General features: G+C 39.9%; 1 protein-coding gene across 3 annotated transcripts in view; it reads right to left on the bottom strand.

Moving 5' to 3' along the window:
• The window catches only part of DOK5 (docking protein 5), a 44,218-nt gene that overhangs the window by 6,749 nt on the left and 15,104 nt on the right, over positions 1–22,365 (bottom strand). Inside the window, exons 2-6 of one of the 3 annotated variants that reach the window (XM_074920101.1) lie at positions 16,779–16,886; positions 6,213–6,327; positions 5,993–6,133; positions 5,057–5,246; positions 3,574–3,709 (exon numbers count right to left, since the gene is read on the bottom strand). In XM_074920101.1, coding sequence (XP_074776202.1) covers positions 3,574–3,709; positions 5,057–5,246; positions 5,993–6,133; positions 6,213–6,327; positions 16,779–16,886 — 690 coding nt within the window. The remainder of the gene's footprint in view (positions 1–3,573; positions 3,710–5,056; positions 5,247–5,992; positions 6,134–6,212; positions 6,328–16,778; positions 16,887–22,365) is intronic. The other 2 variants (XM_074920103.1, XM_074920102.1) reach the window with 2 other exon arrangements.

Here is a 22,365-nt window from a genome sequence, read left to right as displayed (position 1 = left end):
CTGAAGAGTCAGGGAAGGCTGCTGGTAAACTGGCTGATAATGTCTTTGTATGAAATACTGAGCTTTAGCTGCCAAAAGTGGGAAGTTCACTGTTATTACTTCTTAGTGAGATGTCAAGTTGTAATGTCTTTTTTAAAACAGTGTGAACTGAGACCAGGCATAAATGACAGTAGTCAAGTCACAGCACTGCTCCTGTCAGTTTTCATGGCAACCAAATACTCATGAAAATATAACTTGAATAGATATTTTATTTCTATTGCCTGACAATGCAAAAGCGAAAGGAAAGAGACAGCTGGATGAGAAGAGTTACCAAATGACCAGAAAGGCTTCATGCATCACTAAGCAAAGCCAGCTCTTTCTTCCCTTTAAAAGAGAAAAGGAAGAGATCTTTGAATTCACTGAAAAGGAAAATAAATGAAACCCACTTGTGAAAGTGTCACAGACTCTGGTCAACACATGCTCAGACCTCAGTAGAAAGCAACTGCACATTAACAGAAAGTGTCAGGGTGAAGTTCCCAGCTGAGGAACCACTATCACATCAATTTTCCACATGCATTTCAGGAGCCAGAGCCAGTTATAGTCACGAACTGAACCAACATACTGTAATATAAAGAGAGCGACTGCTAGGGAGGTGGCAGACACATTATAGCCCACATTCTCAACAGTACTTGGCAGCTTTATTTTGCTCTATCAGCATGGGACATTCAACTCCCTTTTTTTTTTTTTTTTTTTTTCTGGCACAGACTCCGGGAGCCCTCAGGTAGCTTAATACCATCTTCACATCATTCTTGAATAATCACATCACTGATGTAGCAGTGGTCAGGACTTCATTTCTCACCAACCGTATCTCCTTCTTCCTTCTTTTCAATACCCTTTCTGTAAATAATAGCTCAAGCTTCATTAATACGAAACTCACACAGGATAAATAATTCTTAAGAGATAGAAACAATACAGACAACCAAGCATGAAGTGCAATCATCTAAAGTGAACTCCTTGTTGAGGAATTCAAAAGCAGAAGAAAAATACAGGGTAAATCAATCAATCTGAACAAATATGTTCTTTACAAATATTTTGTAATCAGCAAAATAAGCCACCCAAGTTCTACACTGATATAACAATCCTCTGCCTAAACTTCTAAATTGGACTATCCTTGAACCCCGGAGTCTCACCGTGTATTTCAGAACCAGACAATGTTTCTATGACAGACTTGGGAAACTCATATTCAGAGGCATATGGAATAATCTGAAATAATTATATTCTGCTACTAAATTACAGGACTTTCAGTTCACAGGAATATGTTCTTATCCCCCACTTAGCACTCTAGGGTCTATAAAATTAGATTTAGGGGTTGTGGTTGGACACAGTGTTCATGAAAAAGCTTTTAGAGGTTGTGCAGCTGCTCTCTATTGAAATCTATAGCAACTGTGCATCTGTTGAGTCTAATGGCACTTGTAAGACGGAAATTTTACAGTACAGCATCAGACATCATCTATTAAAGATGTTCTTCCATAAATGTAAAACCAACAAATACGAAATTGCCTGTAAGCCTATTCACTGTGGTTACAGAACACGGGTTACTCAATCACTTTTGATCCTGGTGGGCTACAAATGTTAGCTAGTTATGCTGAGTTAGCCTAGGTTAATTTTAATCTGCTTAATTTAGTTACTGTTGAGTACTTGTATCATCTACCCATCTGTCTCAAGATAATTTTGGATATCTTTGAACAAGAACTCCCTTCATTAACTAAAAGGCTCTTGGTTTTAAACAAAAGTCAAAACCAGTAAAGATGGTGTTAGATGACTCCCTTAGCTGGGAAAGGGAAAAACAACAGTGCTGCTGGCTGCAGAGTTCACCTGCTAGTTCTAAAGTTTTTGAAAGCAAGTAAAGTGTCAAGCTAATCCTAGTGAACCTGGAAGTGCTGAGAAAAGCATGTTCTAAATGGACCTGGGGAAAAGGCTGTCACTAGAGAGGCTCTGAGTCAGTACTTCAGCCTCACAGACACAGCACTCTCCCACGGGCTTTACAGAAGTGACCACATTGTAATGCACCAGCCAGAAGTTAACAGAGTAGCATCAAGTGAACACTGAGATATCACACGATAAATACAGTGTGAAATATATACATATATATATATATATATAAAACACTAACTAGTCCCTTTCCTGTTCAAAGTAAAGACATTGCACGACCCACATAAAAACAGACCTGAGTTTTCCTCACCTTCCCATTTCAGTTATGTCACTTGCTCTACAGATGACACAATTACCCATTTGCCTGTGTGCTCAGTGAAGCAATCAGTTATCCAGTCCACAACACTAGGAAGTTTCTTATTGCTCTTCCTCTCCTCATTGGCATGTTACTAAGAGAAATAACTTTCCTATCACGCATTTGGGTTGCATTTTGTCTCAAGTCCAAGAAAGTGGAAGAACAAAAAGAAATACAAGTACTTAAGGCAATCTGTTCCTTTCTCCATTCCCTCAACATCCAATCTCATCTTTTCTTAACCTTCCAAAAGTAGTAATGGCATTTTCTGTTTCATTCCAGCTGGGTCATCCAGTTAGTACTGGAATAATTCATCACTACAACTTATCCCTGAAAGCAAGATATTAGCAGTATTACTGAAAGGATCAGACATGGATGTGGATAACAGCAGCACTTATGTTTACAATAAGAGAAAGACGTAAATCTTGTTGCAGATTACATAAACCAATTACTACTGCCTGGAATAGAGATGTTGTTTATAGCCAAGTTCTTCCACAGTTGTCCACTCCAGATATTTTATATATTCCAGAAAGGTACTAATTTTGCAGCCAGGGTCACCCTGTGAGTCCTGGAGCATAGAGACCAACTGTGATATGGGATAAACAGAACATTCCTTTTCACTCTACAGGCTTCACAACCAAAAAAGAAAATTAGAAGTTAATAAGATCCTGAAACACATTAGATGCAAGTGACATAAAACTGTCTTCCTCAGACATAATGCTTTTGAAGATCCCACGCTACCTTTTCTCAATCTGTATGTTAGTTACCTACCAGTCATGTGTGTCATAAAACAAGTTTGATATACAAAAAGCACTTGTGGAAAGCAGACATCCACTGAGAGATCAGACACACAACTAGTCCTCCCCCATAGTCTAATCTGAACCATATGACTTTTTCCGAATCACCCTTGGAGTGTAGACATCAATTAGCAAATGAAAAACTGAGCACGAGCCACAACACTTTGCAAATAGATTGAAGAGAAATGCTTCTAGACAAACTCATGATGCTGATTAATCAAAGGAACCTAATACGAATGTGCACTAACAGGACGTTGTCATCTTTGTATTAATTCACATTTATTGATAGCTTTGCAAATGCAAAAATCAAGGGCTGTAAGTTTCCCTGTTGTTTTGATTCTTGAAAAGCATCCCCAGTCATATGTATTACCCTAAATATTATAATCAAGCAGAACTTAATAAGATCAATAATCAGACTGCTTACTATCTGTGAATCAGAACTTAAAATCACATTGAAGAAACATTGTTCACTGGTGCCCAGGGCGAAATAACAAGCATAACAAGCAGCCATACCATTGAATTTTTCACACTCTGCAACAAACGCTCATGTTGTTCTGCTATGGCCAAAGCAGCCGAGTGAACCTTCTGATAGATTGCTTCCCCATCTCTGGTCTGAAAGATGAATAGTCCTTCTCCTGTGTCACACATCCTGCCAAAGCAAGAACAGATTAAATCCACATGTGAGATTTAAGTTTACAGGTCACCATGAACAAGCAAAACTTTACCATGCAGTTCTAGAAGTGCTATTGCACAAGCAGCAAGGAAAAAAAAAAAAAAAAAAAAAGGTTGGAATGAAGTTATGTAAAAGTCTTTGCATATGGGTCTTAGCAAGCCTGGTCCAATCTTACTATTTTAGCCCATGTTTGCATTGCTCTCGCCGAACAGGGACTCAGCTAAGTACCACTGATCTATCACAAATGCTTAAGCTCTAGAGAGTTCATGCACAAGCACCAGATTTTAAATTTTTAGACCCTATCTAGAATCTGTGCCAGGTAGGATTAATTTGTCTTCCCTTTTCAGGCTTTTAACACTGCCTGTTTTGCAGAGTTCTGTCTTTCACTTGAAACAATAAATACATATCCTCAGCATCCCAACTGCATTGTTCTATCATGGCTTACGCATGATCAGCTAAATAAAAATGTATCCTTCCCCACCCCCCCAAAGGACCAAATTCTGCAGTAATATGGATAACAGACATTTAAATGCCTCTTTCCTTTCCAGATAAGGTAATTGTGTGATCTGTTTCTCTTTTACTATTGTAATTCTTTAATGTGCTTATTTAAAATAATGCATCCATACCCCTTAGAAAGGATTTGATAGTTTAGTTCAGTAAATAAGTGTTCCAACTTCAGCCAAAGACTCAGCTCATTAAGACTCAGCTGCAGGAAGCAATACAGAACAACATCTCTAAAGTAAGGAATTGCATTCAAATTTCTTATAAATCCATTTGTCAAAAAGATGGAAAACAGGAGTATAATCAATGGAAAACAGGAATCTCTTCTCCATTACTTTAGTTTGCTTTTGGGGAAACAACTTGGCACTCGCTGCTCTCAACTTCAACATTCACTTCTCCTAGTACAGAACCCCAAAGGCCCACACTGTACAGATTCTGGAATGATGTTCACCCTTTCTCCCCAGATCTGCCCATGCAATTCTCTGGCTCATATATACCTTTATTTAAGAACAACCCTATACAGTAATATACAATGCTGTCAGCCTCCACCCTGCAATACCCTGGGATACTTCAGGACTCCCACACCCATCCTCAGGCACTTTTATTTGGTAACTGCTTCCATCCAAGCTGCAACCTGGGATTAGGAGGGGGTTTTATTTGGTTTTATTTTTGTTTCAATGTTTTAAAAAATATTTTCTTTTATCAGAGGGTACAGACCCTCTGTAGATATGCTCTCGTGTCCTTCAACAACCTTTGAAGTGGCCCAGAGCACCACCCAGCCCCACCGAGGAAAGCAACACAACACAGCAAACACACACCTACCTCCCTGCTTCAAATGTGAACCAAGATGGGTCCCGCCCGTAGCGTCGGAGGGCACTTAATGGCCAAGAGATGAGTTTTACTCTGGGATTCTGGATGTCCCAAAGACAGATATTCTCAAATGTTATCTGCAAGGTACATTCCCCATGCACATCTAAATTAGGGGATGGCATCAAATACACATTGAATCTCTCTGGGAGAAAAACAAAAGGTTAGTCTAAAATCCCTGCCCGTTAAATGTGCAAGTCATAAAAGGAATTTCCTATTTCCCATCTCTAATTTAAGATCTTATTTCCACTTAGGACAATTAATTCAAAAACAGAGACTCAATTCCTTCCAGTAACTCAATAAACTCTACATTTGGGGCAGTCAGAATGCTGCACTCAAAGGGCATCGAATATTTGTGTGTGCATTCACACACTGAAGAGAACTGCACCATCATAATCCTGATATTTGCAAACAATTAATAAAGTTGTGTTCATGAATAAATACATTGCAATTGCACTTGTGCATGTAATTAGTTAATTTGCATAGGAAAGTGAAGTAGCCATGGGCTCAGGTTCTGCATGCAATTACTATTATTTATTATTTGCTTTACAATGCTGCCAAACAGCCTCAGTCACAGACTGAAACTCTCGTACTGACATCATACAAGAAAACACACAACAAAAGACAGTCCCCATCTCCAGGACCAACTAACCTGTCTGAGAAAGAAAAGTGCTACTCCAAAATAATTCTAGTTACCTGACCTACTATCTTTGGTAGCAATTAAAAAACCCAAAAGCCAAAAAAATCCCAAACAAACAAAAGCAATCCCCACAAACCAGGGCCTGGAAAAACAATTTTGCTCCAACTTATTTCTGATGTTCAAATGCACAGTCGAAAAGACTTCAGAATACTGCAATTTGAGATTTAAAAGGTCAATATTTATGTACCTACCACTCTGCTCCCTCTCTACTCCAGATGCCAACAAGTCAGGCTCTCCAAGGCTAATGTCATTAATTCGTGTTCCAAGACACTCCATCTGCAGCACCTTGCACCACTCATCGGCCTCAAGTTCTGTATAAATGCCCAGAAAGTCTGTGTGTAGGTATAATACATTTATAATTTCACAATTAATACTCTTATGTTTTCTACTGTGCATTGCCATTTTACCCACCTGACTCACAAGCAAAGGTTTTTGATGTGTCATCATTAAAATAAATCCCAACTGCATGCTTCTTTGTGCTTTTTGGCATTCGTAATATATTCTTCACATTATTGAGCTCTGTGACCTGAAAAAGCACAATTTGCAGTTTTAATTATGAGCTTGAAAAACGATATATCCATTATTGGCTGAGACGGAGATAAAGGAACTATATCATCTTGCAAAAGACAGAGAAAAGTGGAGAGAGCATGAACATGCCTATAACTGCTCTTAAAGAAATGGAGCCTTGACATGAATCACCTTAGACAATCAACTTGAAGACCCTGGATGATGAAGCAGCCACGTCCTCCAGTTCTCTCTCGTCTGCCGGTGAGCTTCAGTGCAACACCATCTGAATAGGATTTTAGCCAAGAGGCAAGTAGAATCAAAACTCACTCCATTTTGACAAATATTTACTTGAAGGACATAAGAAAGATCAACCTGATGTAGCAGAAGCAGAGAGGTGAAGATAAAAAGCTAAAGAATTCACCCATTTGGAGGGGCAAGTCCAGTTCCAGTAGAGCTTTCATCATGGAGTACAAAACTCTAAGACTGGTGAAAAGCTGCTCTCTAAATTATTTTTTGTTGGAAAGTTGAGCATTTGTTAGAATGGTCCACTTAAAAAAAACCCCACAGTTTTAGTTATTAGAAAGCTTTTTAGCTTTAAAGCTTCACAGACTTGTAAACACAGATTTCTGTTGCTCGGTTGCCAGAAACTGATTGGAAAAACAGCTTTCACACCAAAAAAATAAATATGTATCTGTTACCTTGTATACCAATTTAGTAAATACAGACTACAGTTGCTTCATATTTCTAACATCCACTTTTCACCTTCACAATGATAAGTAACACTCCTAAATTTGACTGAGGAGGAACTTTTCGTTATTTAAATTCCTTTTAATATAAAAGCTAACACCCAGGCAGGAAATCAAGAAGTTATGTTTAAATATTCATTATCAGAAAACATTTCACTTTTTTTTTTTTTTTTTTTAACCTGGTAGGGCTTGAAGGGAAGAGAAAGACAGGGAATTTAACAGAAATGTTCCCAAAGCTGTACAACCTAACAACTTCACTACTTTGGTGTCATTAGTTCTGTGGAATAGTCTCATATCAAACTGTGTCAACTCTAAACAAACAAACGCAGCAATTGTCTTATAGACAAGACTCAGGAAGTATAAAGTGTATAAAAATATCAGTGTTGTAGGGTCCAGCAACAGAAACTGCTCCTCTAGTGTCTTGGGTTCAGCAGCACACCTGCTGCATCTCTGGCCTTTCATCCTAAATCACTTTCTTCTTGGAGCCAATTTATTGCCATTCTCTTCCAACATGGGAGAACACACAGCCAAAACCCCACATTTTTCAAGCAAGACCCCTGAAAAAGTAATCTTACTGTGAATTCAAGGAACAAAGAACAGTGCGTGGGCAACGTCTCCCCAAAATAAAATTAAATAATAGATACAATGTCTGGAAACTCATTTTATGGGCAGAAGCAGAAGGAAATAATGGAAGGAACATCCCACGGGGAACACTCCAAACCTTCTGCATAGCTGTCAAATTTAGAACCAGGTTTTTATAGCCTCCAGGTTCAAGATTTTGAGAAGTGTCAAAACTGAGACTTCCTAATTGTGCTTAATTTTGCATGAGCATTTTTTCACTCTTCCAGGAAATCCTGTGATGGAAGCACATCCCCCAGTGCTAACAAGACACCGACAAACTCATTGTTATATATGACAAATCTGTCATAACCTATTCCCATCGTGCCCAGAACATGACAGGTCAAGCACAAATTGCCAGATGCCAAGTTAAACTCTCATATATTTTTCTCATATGCCAAGAAAGAACTTGAATGCAAGAGGAAAAAAAAAAGCTAGGCTTTTTCATTCAGGACAGCAACTACCTTGACATTTATACTGAGCACATTTACATTTTCTGCAAGTGAATGTACTAATGAAGTTTTGTACCTACGAGTACAAAAGTTAGCAGAAGCAGAACATAGCCATACATTTTGGTAATTAATCATTTAGCTATCTAGGATTTGTCCTAATGGAAAGCTAATTTCTTAAAATCAGGCATGTCACGCTCCTACTGCTGGATATTCCAGTTCTTGTCTCTAGCGTGGTGAATCCTGAGGATGCTGTGACAGGGCTTAGTGAGATCATGAAAGGTTTGTACTGGTCAGGGAACAGCACACTGCCTCTCCTTGCTGACTCGGGAGCCACAAGCCCTTTCAGCAGTTAGGAGGCTCAGAAGTACCCACTGGCTGGCTGCTGGCCATGCCCCCCCAGCCCCTGGTGACAGGTAGCACACGCTGCCTCAGCCCGGGGCAGGGAGACACCCCACATCCCAGCGAGGGAGGCCAAGGGCACTTGACCATGCGGGAACTACTGCACGGGGCTGGGAAAGAAAAACCACCCAACCAACCCAAACAGTTTCACTAATGACCCTGCGTTGAGACCAAGTCATGCACCTCCAGGCCAGATGGGAGCAGATGTTCATAATAACACTGCTGGGAATGTGAGAAGGACAAGATTAAAACATCTGCTTTGTCTGCCTGCAGTAAAGGAGAGACGTTGCTGATAGCTGTTTCTTTTACTACAACTCAGACCTTGTACAACTTAACCCTCACCACTCCCAGCACCCCTAGGACCACACTTAACCCCCCAGGTTGCCCTGTTTTATCCGCATTAGGGCTGCAAACTGCAACTACTGGCCAATCTCCCTACACGAGCCCCGGCGGTGTCTGCATCCCTGGCACAGAGTATCCACCACCCATTTCCTCTAATTTCTGTACTACTAGAGCCACCCTGTACTTTCCAGTCTCCACAATCCAATTTCCAGCTCACCTCTACCCACCCAAATGTCTTGCACTGTTGCTTACGTGTCATATCCACATCGAAGCTCTGGGACTGCCATCACCTCTGAACCCAGCCATGGGCACTGAGATTTACTCCTGCCAATATCTCGGATACCTGTGGTCTCCCTCCAGTCTATGGCTTCACACCAGAAGCAACTGGTCATTCCAACAAGACCTACCCAGCACACAAGAGTATGATGGAAGCCACAGACATGCCTTGCAACCAAGAGTTTTCCTTCTTTAGATCTCCCATCAAGAAAAGTTTCACCAAAAGTTACACAGCAGTTCTTCCTCTGTCCTGTGGCCCAGTGTAGCAATCTCACTTCTCCTCCCGAGTGAGGGCAGCCACTTTTGCTACAGCCACTTCAGTGGACCATTAGGGAGTTGTGCAAAACTCAAGGTGTCCAGAACTATGGTGGCTGGGTGACTCGACCTCATTACACGTAACTCGCAACTCCTGCATTTCCCTTTAGAACAACTAAATAAGAAAAAAAAAAAAAAAAAAAAGCATGAAAATAATGGCATCATTGGTTTTTTTTGGAGCTGAGAATAGCAATAATTTCTTCCTTCTTATCATAAATTTCTCTCAAATGCCAGTTAGTTACTGCAGTAAAGTACTTCTTTGTATTCTCAAATGCAGGGTTATATATTCCAATAGACATTAAGCAAGAAACAACTCATGCTTGAAATCCCAAAGTTCATCCTTCTGAACAGAAAAATTTGTTTTCATTTGAATATGCCTTCATCTACATTTGCTTTTTATTACTGTACTCCCTCTAAGCATACAGTGTTATGAAGAAGACAACGCAGGTTAAACAAGCCATTATTTATTCTCTTATCTATTGCCTTCACAGTACTCACAGTGGTCTATTCTGCTTTGCTGGGGTATCAACCAGCCCTTAATTCATCTTTCTAAGTGAAAACTCTCCCTAAGTCAACATAAGAGCAGGAGATGAAGATAGAGAGCACACGAGTATGCCACTGACCTGAGTGTTAATGCAGTGACAACTCAGCCTGATGGGCTTTTCCCTGGGTCTGCAGGGTGGGTGTACAGAAGGGAGGGAGGAAGAAGGGGTACAGAGACGAGGTGAACATGGACAACTTAACTAAAGGAGGATTTTTTTTTTTTAAAATGTGTTTATAAAGGCCTAGCCTAAGTCCCTTCTTCATCAACTCACCCTAACTCTGAGTGCTATATCCTGGGAGAAGGGACAGGACAGGGACCCAGTGTAAGTTCACACCTTGCAGCAGTGTGGATTATATCAGGTGCTTCTAGGAATTGCCTTACTCTCTGACTGATTGCAGACTCACTGCACTGCAAAGCGCAGCAGTCACGTACCCAAAACACACTCCAAGAGACCTGGCTTACAGCATGGTCAAACAGAACTGCAGGTGATTTCGTTCCTTGGGTGACAGCTTGAAGAAATAGTGAAATCAATAGTATTGTGCCATTAATTTCACTGATGATCAAATCCTTTGTAACTCATGTTTTTGCTCTAAACTGGGGGGGAAAAAAAAAAGGTTATTTGTATTCGGAGAAATGCTAGCTATAACATTTGGCAGCTCCTGGATTATTTTGTGCTGTATTGACTGCTTGAGAGCTCTCGTATAACGGTATTTCACAGAGCACGATCTGAAAGTCCTCGCATGCATCTGAAGATTTCCTGATGGCATTTGCTTCTTTTGAGCTGCACAAGCTGATGCCAAAGCATCTCACTTTGAAGTGTGACATACAGGTAGCCCCCAACTGGGACCTCTGACCAGGTCCAAAAGTCTCTTCCCAGACAGTTTCAGACTAAGTTTTTCTTCAGTACCAGACCTAGCAGACACAGGGAGATTAACAGACAGACAAAATCTGGCACCCTGGGACTCTTGCTGAAGTCGGTGGCACAAGCGATAGCATGCAGAAGACTCACCTGAATTCAGTCTTTCAGCTCATGCATGCCTTCTGCCCTGGACAAGACCTTGCAGCACTTGATTTTTATGTCTGGCAAAAATATACTCAACAAGCAGCCGCCCTCTCTCTTCCTTTTGGGGCTGAACTTTCACCTTTCAGAGGTATTTCAATATGGTAATAACCCCTCTGGGCAAGATCCAGCTTCAGCCCAGAAGCTATTCCTGCTGGCAAGGCTCAACTGTGCACCTGCACTCCTGAGGGAGAAATTGTGTGAAGATCATTTGGTATTTGACCTGCTGTGTCACCCAGCAAGGTGCTTCAAAATGCCATCATTATCCCAGGTGTCTAAATAGCCTTCCTGTTGCTCACCCTTGTGCAACAGATGGTTCAAATTGTCTGGCACATATGCACCGAATTCGCACTGAAGAAGTGGCAGGCTGCTAACATCCCCTCTACCATGCTTTTGGAAAGGAGTCAGGAGCAGACACCAAACACCTGCACATATTCGACGCTGAAGTTTTCCTTTTTTGCATTTTTTAAATAACTCTCCTTCTGCCAGGCTCTTGAAAAACAGTGTTTTCATGGTTAGTTTAATTCATGTGTTTTATTTATCCAAGATTAGTAAGTAAAGTACACGTATAAACTTAATTCTAAAAAGGTGGATAAACCACAGATCTCAGACCTAATACAGTACTAACAGAGAAATCACAAGAAGATTATGCTGTTAGGGGCTAAAGACCTCCCTTTGCACACTTTTCCCCTCCCCTTTAGTTTCAAGCCTCCTTTATGCTAAGATGCCAATCCATATAACCGAAATACCTTTCTTTAAAAGCTAAAATACTTGCAGAGCTGTGTGGTAAGAGAGTTCTGAACCAAGAACAGGGATTAATCATTCATTTCTCAACCAACAGTACAAGCAGACAGAGCTTCACTCTGTCCAGATCACTCAGGCAAAAATTTTTCCATTTCTCCCATTCCCTTCAAAAACATGCCAAACACACAGTTTATTAAAAATGGTCTTTAGCATTCAAACTATTGTTTGAATTTGTACATAATTCTCAAGTATGGGTAGCCTTTCAGAGCCTAACACAAGGGAGTATATTTATTGCCTATACAACTGCTACATTCAATAGTTTTCAACTATCTTGTTGAAAAGATGGTTTCAACCATCTTTTAATCTTAATTAAGGACTTCATGGTTCTGTCTTGGCTTCCTGAAAACTCCCCCCATGATGAATACAGGTAGAACAGAATCCTTCCCAGGATATGACAGGTGAACATTTAATGGAAAATGCTGCTGTCACTACTTCAATTCCAGCCTAGTCCTGCTTATAAGATTTGCCTGGACATATCTAACCTAATAAGTATATATAACATTAAATTTTATATAGTTTTTAAAATACAAATATATATATACACAAATAAATTCTACAGCCGTGCACTGGCTATAACCCCACTGTAGTCCAACACTGATTTATTTGAACAAATTAAAGCCAGGAAAAACTATGAGATTTAGAGATTCAGTTTTTACCATCGCTCTCAGAGGCTGCTCCTTCACTCACAGGATCGGGGGACCCACGCACAAGTTATGTCCTTTCACATGGAAGGACACGTACCTGCCTCACAGACTTGCAACGAGCTTCGCTGTTTGGCATTATAGTGAAGATACCAAAATATCCTGGACAGTTGCTTTAATTCTTTTAAAGACGCAAACCAGATATTTCATTCATAGTAAGTGATAGCATTCATTAAAATAAATGTTTAACAGCCGGTTATTAGCAGAGTGGTCATACTTTAAACATTTAATTTGCTACCAATACAGTTTTGCATTAGCAACCCTGGAAAACAATTACAAACTACACAATTCAATTTTCCAAATGGATTATTCCAAAACTAGACAGAAAGACTGTTTAAATTACTTCTGCTGTTTCAAGGCAAGATTAATACAATCGGATTAAAACTTAGATCCCCTCAAGGAAACAGTATATTCCTGTCAGCAATATGCAATTAGTTGGTTTTGCACTGGAATATTAAGAATTCTTCTGGCACACTGCAAAGTCAAAAGTCACTTGGAGAAATAAGAATTTCTTCCTTCCTCCAATACAATTTTGTTAAAGCATATGGTAATTTGTGGTCGATTATTTACATTTAACAAATAAAAACTAGACAGCTACCTGAAAGGCAACTCTGTGTAGATTGTGTAGCCTGGATCCTAATTATTTTCTCTCCCTTGTGGGAGAGAATTAAGTGGGCAATTTGCTTTGTGTATGCAAATTTCCAGTTCACGTCATAAACTACAGATGACCTGTACTTTAGGACACTTTAACCTTTCCACTCATAAAAAACCAGAGCAAGATTAGAAAGTATTTAAAGGTCAATACTATACAAAAAAAGTAGGGGTTTTGTTGTTGTTTTAAACTTCCAGTGGCAAAAATGTCAAAATTCAGCCCCTGGTGCAGGGCTGCAGAAGAGGACACATACACGATGCATTCAAACATGAATAAATGGACATAAAACAGAAATACCACTGAGACACCTCAGAAACACTGCTGTGACCCAGACTTCAGATGGATAAAGGAGAAACCTTGACTAGATACAGGCACAAGGAGGTATTTATGGTCTCAGACCAGAGCAACTCAGCTCCAGTGACTGGTACCACCACAGTACCAACAGAACAAATGCTCTGGACAGCCTCTTTCCACTAATAAATGGAAGTAACATTTGCACTTTAATTCATTACATTAAAAAAAAAAAAAAAAAGTAGCAAAATGCAACAATTTAACACTTCAGCAAAAGAGGCAGGTGCTATTGAAAAATTAGCTCCATTCATCATTTTTCTTTTTCTACTCTTTACAGTTTTATGACGGAATAAACCTTTCCTGAGATTGATGGCATGAGCAGGGGCTCCTCAGTTTTCTAGATCTGATGCTGCTTTCAGCAGGATTTGAGAATCACTTCAGAACCCAGGTAGGAAGTTAGTGACCATATTTCTGAAATGCTGGTAATCTGTAAGTGAGGTTTTCCTCTTACAGTATCATCTATCAGCCTGAAATGCATTTGTCCTTAGATTCATTACCACAAGCTTATGACACAGTGACACATGACACGTTAGCAGGACTGGCTCAGCTTCTCATTTGTAGGATCAGCTTTATTGTCAGAGACAGCAAGAAGCAGCCTTCTGTCCAGGACAGAATTAGAATAGTCACAGAAAAACCTCTACACACCATCAAACTGTTATTACAACAGCTGCTCTCACTGACCGAATCTGTATCAAGACAACAGCAATGACTATCCTAGACCTCTGGATGATGTCTTCAGTACCAAAGTCCCATTAATATCATATGCCAAAACCAGGCGATAAGTAGTGTTAGCTGAAGACTCTGCCATATTGTTTGGGTTTGGGTTTTTTTATCAATAATTAGCTATGCTTTTTATAAGAAACAGTTCAACTATAGAGTGGTATAAAGCAGCAGTGACATGTTCTCCTTTTTCAACACCTCATATTTAATACTGTTAGAAGCTGCATCATTCACCACCTTAGAATTTCACACATTTCAAAGCTTATTTAAAAAAGAAACTCGTTTTTATCCACCTGTGCTCTTTGTAAGTTAACACATTTTAGCCAGAAAATGCTATTTAATATTCATTAGCTTCCTTTCAGAAAGGTTTGTTAAAAATAAACAGGGCCCGTCAACTAGTATAGCTGACGTACATGTTCTAGAACTAGAAGACAGCCTCATTTACCATCACAGAGAAAAAATGGGACACTGCAGAGCCCTACTGCCAAATAGCAACACTGCATCAGTGCCAAGCCACTGTCCTGGGCAATCACATTTAAACTGCTCTACTTGGTCAGCACAGCTTCATTTACAGAGGCAAAGAGGAGTGATAAACATGGAGAACAAATGCTGATGGCAATTTTCCCAGAGTGGCTCCCACAAATGGCAGGGAGATCACTGCCCAGTCGTCCAGCCTGTCTGCACCCCACTGTAGAGAGCTTGTCCATAGTGTCCAGGCTGGCACAGCGCTGGGAAGAGAGATCTCTCCATTTTATACAGGACTAGAGGCTTTCTAGCAGAAACCTCAGCACTACATCCCATGATTTGGGTCTACATATTTGGGACCTGCGGCATACAGACTGCGTTTAGGGGAAGGGCTCAGAGCACTGGAGCTGGCAGTCTAGCTGAGCAGGTCCAAGACACAAAAAAAAAAAAAACAAACCCCAAACCACAGAAGCTCAGATTGCATCTCAAGTATATTCAGTGTAAGACTCAGACTCCAAGACACCACCCTCCAGTTCCTGGAAAAGAAATTTAGGATGTAACCTGTCAGTTCACTTCAGGCGGAACCAGTGCTTTCAGGAGTGCACACTACATTCAGAGTGTCCCGCATTCCAGCCTGTTTTACTCCTCCAAAAGTGACTGAATGTGGAGTTTGACCATTGTTTATTCCTGTCAAATAAGCTACCTGAGAAATCCAGATACTAAAGTTAGAGAAGAAGCAATAGTTTAACATAAAATAACTGTTAACTACAGACTAAGCTTGACTTAAACCTAAAAATCCCTCAAAGCTAGTGGGACTTTCTATGGTGCTTTAGTCTCAGATCCAGAGGTAGGAAACTGCTGTTAGGTTCCATACAGGACAAGTCAGTGTTAACCTACAGATTTTCTTGAAAAAAAAGAGAACAAATCCAGCCTCATAATGGATTTAATATCTGTTACCTAATCTGAACTTCAAGTCAGCATGTGTTGCTGATACAATGCTATAATACAATGGAAGAAATACAGACTTGCATGAGTAACTGCTAGAGCCATACTAATATAAATGCAACATTTCACACAGAGCTGGAAATTATCTTAAACACACTGTGCAACCCTCACACACATCAAATTAAACAAAAAACACACTTCTCATTACTGCTGAAAGTTGCTTAATGTCAATTTGAAAGAACTATTTCTGGGCATGACTTACTACAAATAGCCACAGGTTTTATGACCAATGAATTACAAATTACACAGCGTGGAGACAGACAGATTCAGATACAGTATTCCCTCAAAATTTCCTCCTAAACGTACGTCAAAGTGAGCTAGTGCAGATCAGCCTCAAGCTGAGCTGTGCTCACCCACTCCTAGGAATTTATGCACATAATTCCTAATCTTCTAATATATTAAGATTTTGCCAACAATGATTACAAATTAAAGGGTTTCTTATTTTCATCTCCACGCCCAGGAGAATTACACATGTAAAATCTCAGACAAATATGAAATGTGCACATAACTCCAGAGAAGGGATTAGAGGGAAGAACTTCATTCTTTTAACACTGGTTAATATAGCAGATGTTTTCACACCACCATTGCACAAAAAATTTGCACGTCGCCCTTCATATCTGTAGCTGTCTACGTCTTCCACAAATGCAAAATCCTAGTGAAATGGGAACATCTAAGTACCCAGATTTTTTTTAATTCATGTTGCCTCAGATATTTGCGACTGTAATTCCAAAGAGTAGTAGTCACGGAAAAGTATTTCAGCTCTGATTTTAAAGGGCTAAGAAAAGGACATCTCTAAAAATAAAGTAATTTTCTATTAGCTTAGCAAAATGTCCGCTACAAAGTAGAAAACAGAACATTTACTCTGCCTCTACTGAATGAAGGAACATACAAGCGGGTTTAGGACCTCAATAGTAAAAAAAGTTCCAGTTTTCAAGCCAATTAATACATGACAACCTCAGATTTTATTCTTGACCCTATGTAGAAACAAGTTTGAGAAACAACCGTATTACCAAGTCTTACCTTGTGATAGCATCTAAAGTAGGCAGCTCGTTCATCTGAGAATTTCTCCAGCCTCTTTGGACCTTTGCTTGAAGCTTTTTTGAATACTAACCAGCATCTCTGGTAAATCTGGAAACACAAGAGAATAAACTTGGCATCTCCAATGACCTGAATATCACTAATATTTACGTAGACGTTAAACTCATAAATCAGCTGTTGCTCTGGAGCTACAAGTAATGGCTCTCAGAAGCTTAGACAAAAGATAAAAAAATCAAGTTAACGGGCAGTTAAATCCTATTTCTTTTGAATTACAATACCATCAGAAATTCTTATGAAGACAGTGCATGCTTGCATGAAAGGTGCTAGGAAGCAAGAGCTGCAATTATGCTTGCAAATGTAGGGTTTTCTGGGAAACAAGTTTTTTAAAATAAAGTGACATGCTTTTCCATGTGGATTTGTTACTGGTTGCAGTCTTGCATGCTTAAGACAGACATGAAGAAACTTTGAGCAGACAGGTAGGAATGGAAATTCTATCACACACGTAAGAGCTAAACCTGTAAGTGTATATTCTATGTATAAAGGTAAATGAGGATACATAAGGGAGAAGGAACTGAATTACTGGGTAATGGAAAAGACATCATTTAACTGTAGAACCCAGGACCACTCTGACAACTGGTGTTTTGCTTTCAAGGTCCAGTTGACTTTAAACTCGAGTCACTCAGAGGAGACTCTGTCTGTGCAGAGGGGTTGAAAGAACATCTTTTCATCTGCAGCATTAAGCTACTTCATCTCTCAAACTTCTGTACCCATTTCTGGCAATCTTCCCATCTATTTTTTAACTGTGGTGCACTTTCTACCATACTCTTACATTCAAAACCATAGATCTCAGCTTAGATAACATACTGGCCATATAGAATGAAAGAATTATAAGCCTTACCAACTGTTAACAGCATTTAATCAGTAATTCTAAAGTAACACCTGGTAAATTAGAAATAAAACAAAACCTCCACTAAAATTAGTGTGATTTCAAAGAAAAAATATCTGATCAGCCATTATCAAGTAGTTCATTGCTCTGGCAGAGCTCCCGAGCAGCACAAATTCACTGTAGTGATCAGTGATGATCCCCATCAAAACATCTCACTGCCTCCAGCTAAGACAGCACCCAACAGGCAACCAGCAGACAAGGTAACTCCATCCTTTGAACCCCTGACGGGTTTCTAAACGATGTATTCAGCACAAAACAATCATGTCCATGGAAAGCAACTATAACTTTATTTCTGTGCCCAAAAATGATTGTTAGCTGACTAGCTGTGCTTCTTTCACAAGCTTCAGCTGTTTCTATAAAGATGTTCAGGGAATCATATTATTTCTCCCCCCCCCCCTCCCAGCATTATTATTCTGCCTCACATGTGGGCACTCATACTCCTGGTCCACTTGGCTGCAGAAGCATTTAGCATATGGACAGGCTGCTCTGATGCCAGGTACCAGCTGAACCCATCAAGATTTTCTTCCAATTTTCCAGCTTATTGGCCAATCAACCTGTTCTGTTTAATGCAAGGGCTTGAACTGAATTGTTCAAGAATTACTAGACACTGACCAAAATGAGAGCTTACCACCAAAAAAAGCAATACAGATAGGCACCCACTTATACTGGAAGAGACTTCCTACATTTCTCGTCTGAGAATCTTGTGTGCTGGGCCCAGATAACCTCATTACACCTGACAAGAAAAACTCTTCAAAACCCACCTAAAAGACCTTGACAAAAGTTTGAGTATTTAGACCTTTTGTTTTTCAAAAGCCTATAGTTTTAACTTAGCAATTAGAAGCCCATAGAAGAGACCAGAATCCTTTAATAATGCATTTGCCATTGTACAACACACACGAGGACAACAACTACAACATGATGATGTCCTGCTCAGACCATCTGCACTCAGAAGCACCCCTCTGGGTCAGCAAGCCTCTCAAAGCTGTAGCTGCTATAGTGAGCTCAGCAGCATGCAGAATTAGGGACAGAACAGGAGAATAACCATTTCAATACAAATAAGGAAATAAAGTTTTGCTCTACCTCCAGCAAGGCACAGATCCAGGACAGTTACTGCCCTTCCAAATGCTACTAGGAGCATAAGTACTATTAACAGTCAACTCCAGTCAAGCATGGTAGATGGCTATAAATTGGTGCTACTGGAATTTATTACTGCAGTTCAACAATGACTAATCCAAGACTAATTCTTGGATTTAGATCTGAATCAGGGCACAGTGAGGGGATTAAAAAAAAAAACACAAACCCAACCCAAAACAAACAAAAGACCCTGTTACATCTAAGTACCTCCAAGGATGCCAAAGTCAAACCAACCTGCAATATAAATATTGACCTCTGAGTTTTGGTTCCACTCCCATAGTACAAGAAATCTTTAACAAAATAGTCCCAGGGTTGGAATACGTTATGCCAGTGCCTCAGGACAACATCATCATGACCCAAGTAACTACACCTATAAAGAATAAATGGCATTCATGATGCTAACTTGAGCAAACTGAAGCGAAGTTAGTTCATTAAGACCCCTCCCCTGAGCTTTCTCCTTCTGTATGAGCTAGCCAGCTCTCTCCTCTTGCGGAATCTCTAGACAGAGCGATTCTCCTGCAATAGTAGTTTAAAGTAGAATATTTTGTTTTGATTAGACACAATGAACAATTTTTTGCCTCAATATACAGATCAGAATCCCATTAATGTTAGTAATCTGATGGTTAACTCCTCTCTGCTGAGTTTAAATGAACAAACTCAAAAAGAAGATACATCCCCTCACCTGAAACCTGCTTAGCGCCTTCAACAATGAGATACTGGAGCCATCAAGAATAGGTACAGTCCCATTTCTATGCTCCCATAACACCTATCTCCCAGGTGAACATCCAGCACCACATTAACAGAGCATAAAATACACGATACCCTAAACCTCTAGTAATAAAGCAATAGAAAAAGGGGTTGGACTAGATGGCCTTTAAAGATCCCTTCCAACTCAAATCATTCTATGAACAACCAATCTGACAGCATCTGAAAGACCCTGAGGAGCACTGAAAGACCTTTAGTGTAGCCAGTGAACAGAAGGGATGATGTGCCCAAGACAGAGAGCTAATTAATCATAGACCCTGTTACAAGCTCCAATTCAGGGCAAGTAATTAGGTCTTTGATACCATGGAAGTATGATCTAGTAAGTGTCTGAGACTTGTCAGTATTTCTTCAAGTTGAAGACGGCACGTGAACTGTTTACACTGTTACAGCTGTTTTGGCAGCAGCAACAAGAACCAGCCCCAGATGCTCTGAGGTGCCTATTCCATCATGAATACTTAGCTCACTTATCCCTCAGATCAACATTTTTACTACTACTCCATGAATAGGAATTAGTTGAAAGTACTGCTGTAATTACTTCCACTCCAAATACTTGGGCTGACAGTGATTAGATAATCCAAACAGCAAATCAGGATCTGATGTGCTGAGAGAACAGTAATAGCTGTTATTTGCATAACACCTAAAATTTACAAAGCTCTCCCTGTGAGATCTTCAGAGAAAGCCTAACTCAAAATTTGAGTATCAAACATTAGCATCTACTTCCTATGGTCTCTCATGAAAATTTCAGCTTCTAACAGCCCATCCAGCAGGTAACAACATAAAACTCAAGGGAAATAATGTGACTGTTTATGATGTGGATCATCCGAAACCCAGATAGGTGATTCAATATGCACATCCAAGGTCACGTCAAAACAGTTCTATTTTTGGCTCTAAAGATCAGCTGATATAAATCATTACCACAACTGAAGTCAAAGAAGGAGTGACTTCAAAGGAATGATGCAACCTGAGTATTTGGGATTCCTGCTCCCAGTGCTGTGTCTTAGGAACCTGGCAGGATTGCTCAGCCGTCCCCATACTCCTTCTGATGATGGAAATACACTCTGAAGCAAAGGAGCTATTAACCTCAGCTGGAACTGGACAGCATCTGGCTGAGTAAAGTGGAAAAATTTCTTTTGACTTTCCTGAGTTTCATGGTTCGGTTGTGGTTTAGAATACTCTCATACAGAGAGGAAAACTGAAACCAGAGGCTTGCTGTCCTACGTGATGATCCAAACCCATGGACTGTCTCAGAAAGGGGTGTGGGGAGGGAGACCTGTCAGTCTTCACCACCTCCCAACTGATCAGAAAAGCAAGATAACTAAGACCTGATTTCTGAATGCCAAAGATGTCATTCTTTAAACATGAAGCACAAACTATTCCACACAAGAAACAAACATTTGAATTTAGAAACTAGAATTCGCATTTCAGTCCACCCCTCAGTACTTTTGTTCAGCAACTGATCTAAAAAACCATCCAGAAATAAACATATATTTAGAAATTGGAGGGGGAAGGCTATTTTTCAAAACTAAAATATGTGGCTTCCACTACGCTATGGCAAAGCAAGCCTATTAAACGTCAGGACCAAACAACCCCGCCCCTTATTTGTTATTTAAGAGGGATATAGAGGTCAGTGACAGTAGCACAAAGTCTCATCTGGCAAATTTCTCCTTTGTGAACAAGCACCTTCAGGGAAAGCCATCCTATTTTATTCCTGTGTTGTGTTTTTCTGCTCTCTGCCCTAAAACAAAGAGCTGTATTTACAGGGACGCTGAACTCGCTGTCAAATAAACACAAACTTTGCTTTTTTAAAAGCAGTAGTTGAAAGTACTATCATGCAGCTTGGGATGATTACCAGACAGCCTGAGCTGTTTCTGGGAACTTGCCCTTTGTGACTCTGATAACCTCTAGAACCAGATAATCTAGTAAAGGCGCAGCACAGTATTGTAAGAAATTTTTCACAGTATGTTCTGAACTTTTTTTTGGTAGGAATAAACTGCTGCCACTTTATCCAAGGCTGGTAGATAGCCCACCCGCTGAAGTACCTCAGTTACATGTGGAAAATTATTTCAGCGTTTTTGATGAACTTTGACGGGGAGTCTCCAGTGGACTGGTTCCCAGTACAGGGTCCCTTCCAACAGGGAGCGTTCACACAGGAAATGAACTATCTAGTGCTAAGTGTTTGGATCTTATTTCTTCTATTTAAAAAAAAAAATGCCTTATTAAGTCACTTCTGATTCAAAAGGTGGTTAAGAGCCCTGAAATGGAATTCTTAGCCTTAAGGAAATTTGCAAGGACACTGGATCTAGAATTTTGCTTTGCATCTAGAAAAATGAAATATTGCCAAAGGCAGACTGCAGCTCATTCATTTAATTATATTCACTTCTCAGACATGTCTGAAGCAGTAGATCTCCATTCTGTAGCTGTTTCTTCATGAAAAACTGGAGAACTGCTTTCTAATAAAGAGGTCTGGGTATCAGCATGACGATGCCCTAAGTATCATGTTAAATGGAACTGTGTGACTCTAGTGAAGACCCCACAATCGTTCTGTGACTCCACAAAATGGAGGTACTTCATTTGAACATATTTTTTTTCATAAGGTTATGACTTGCCTCTACTTTTCCAGCCCAGCTTTGCCCCTTACCCCTTCACCCTCATACTGTGTCAGCTGCGTTCAGCTCTATTTCATTCTGAAAAAACACAATGTAAGTATAAAACAATTACAAATAG

Source organism: Athene noctua, chromosome 16 (assembly GCF_965140245.1).
Source record: "Athene noctua chromosome 16, bAthNoc1.hap1.1, whole genome shotgun sequence".
NCBI lineage: Eukaryota > Metazoa > Chordata > Aves > Strigiformes > Strigidae > Athene > Athene noctua.
This window is presented reverse-complemented; position numbering and strand designations above follow the sequence as displayed.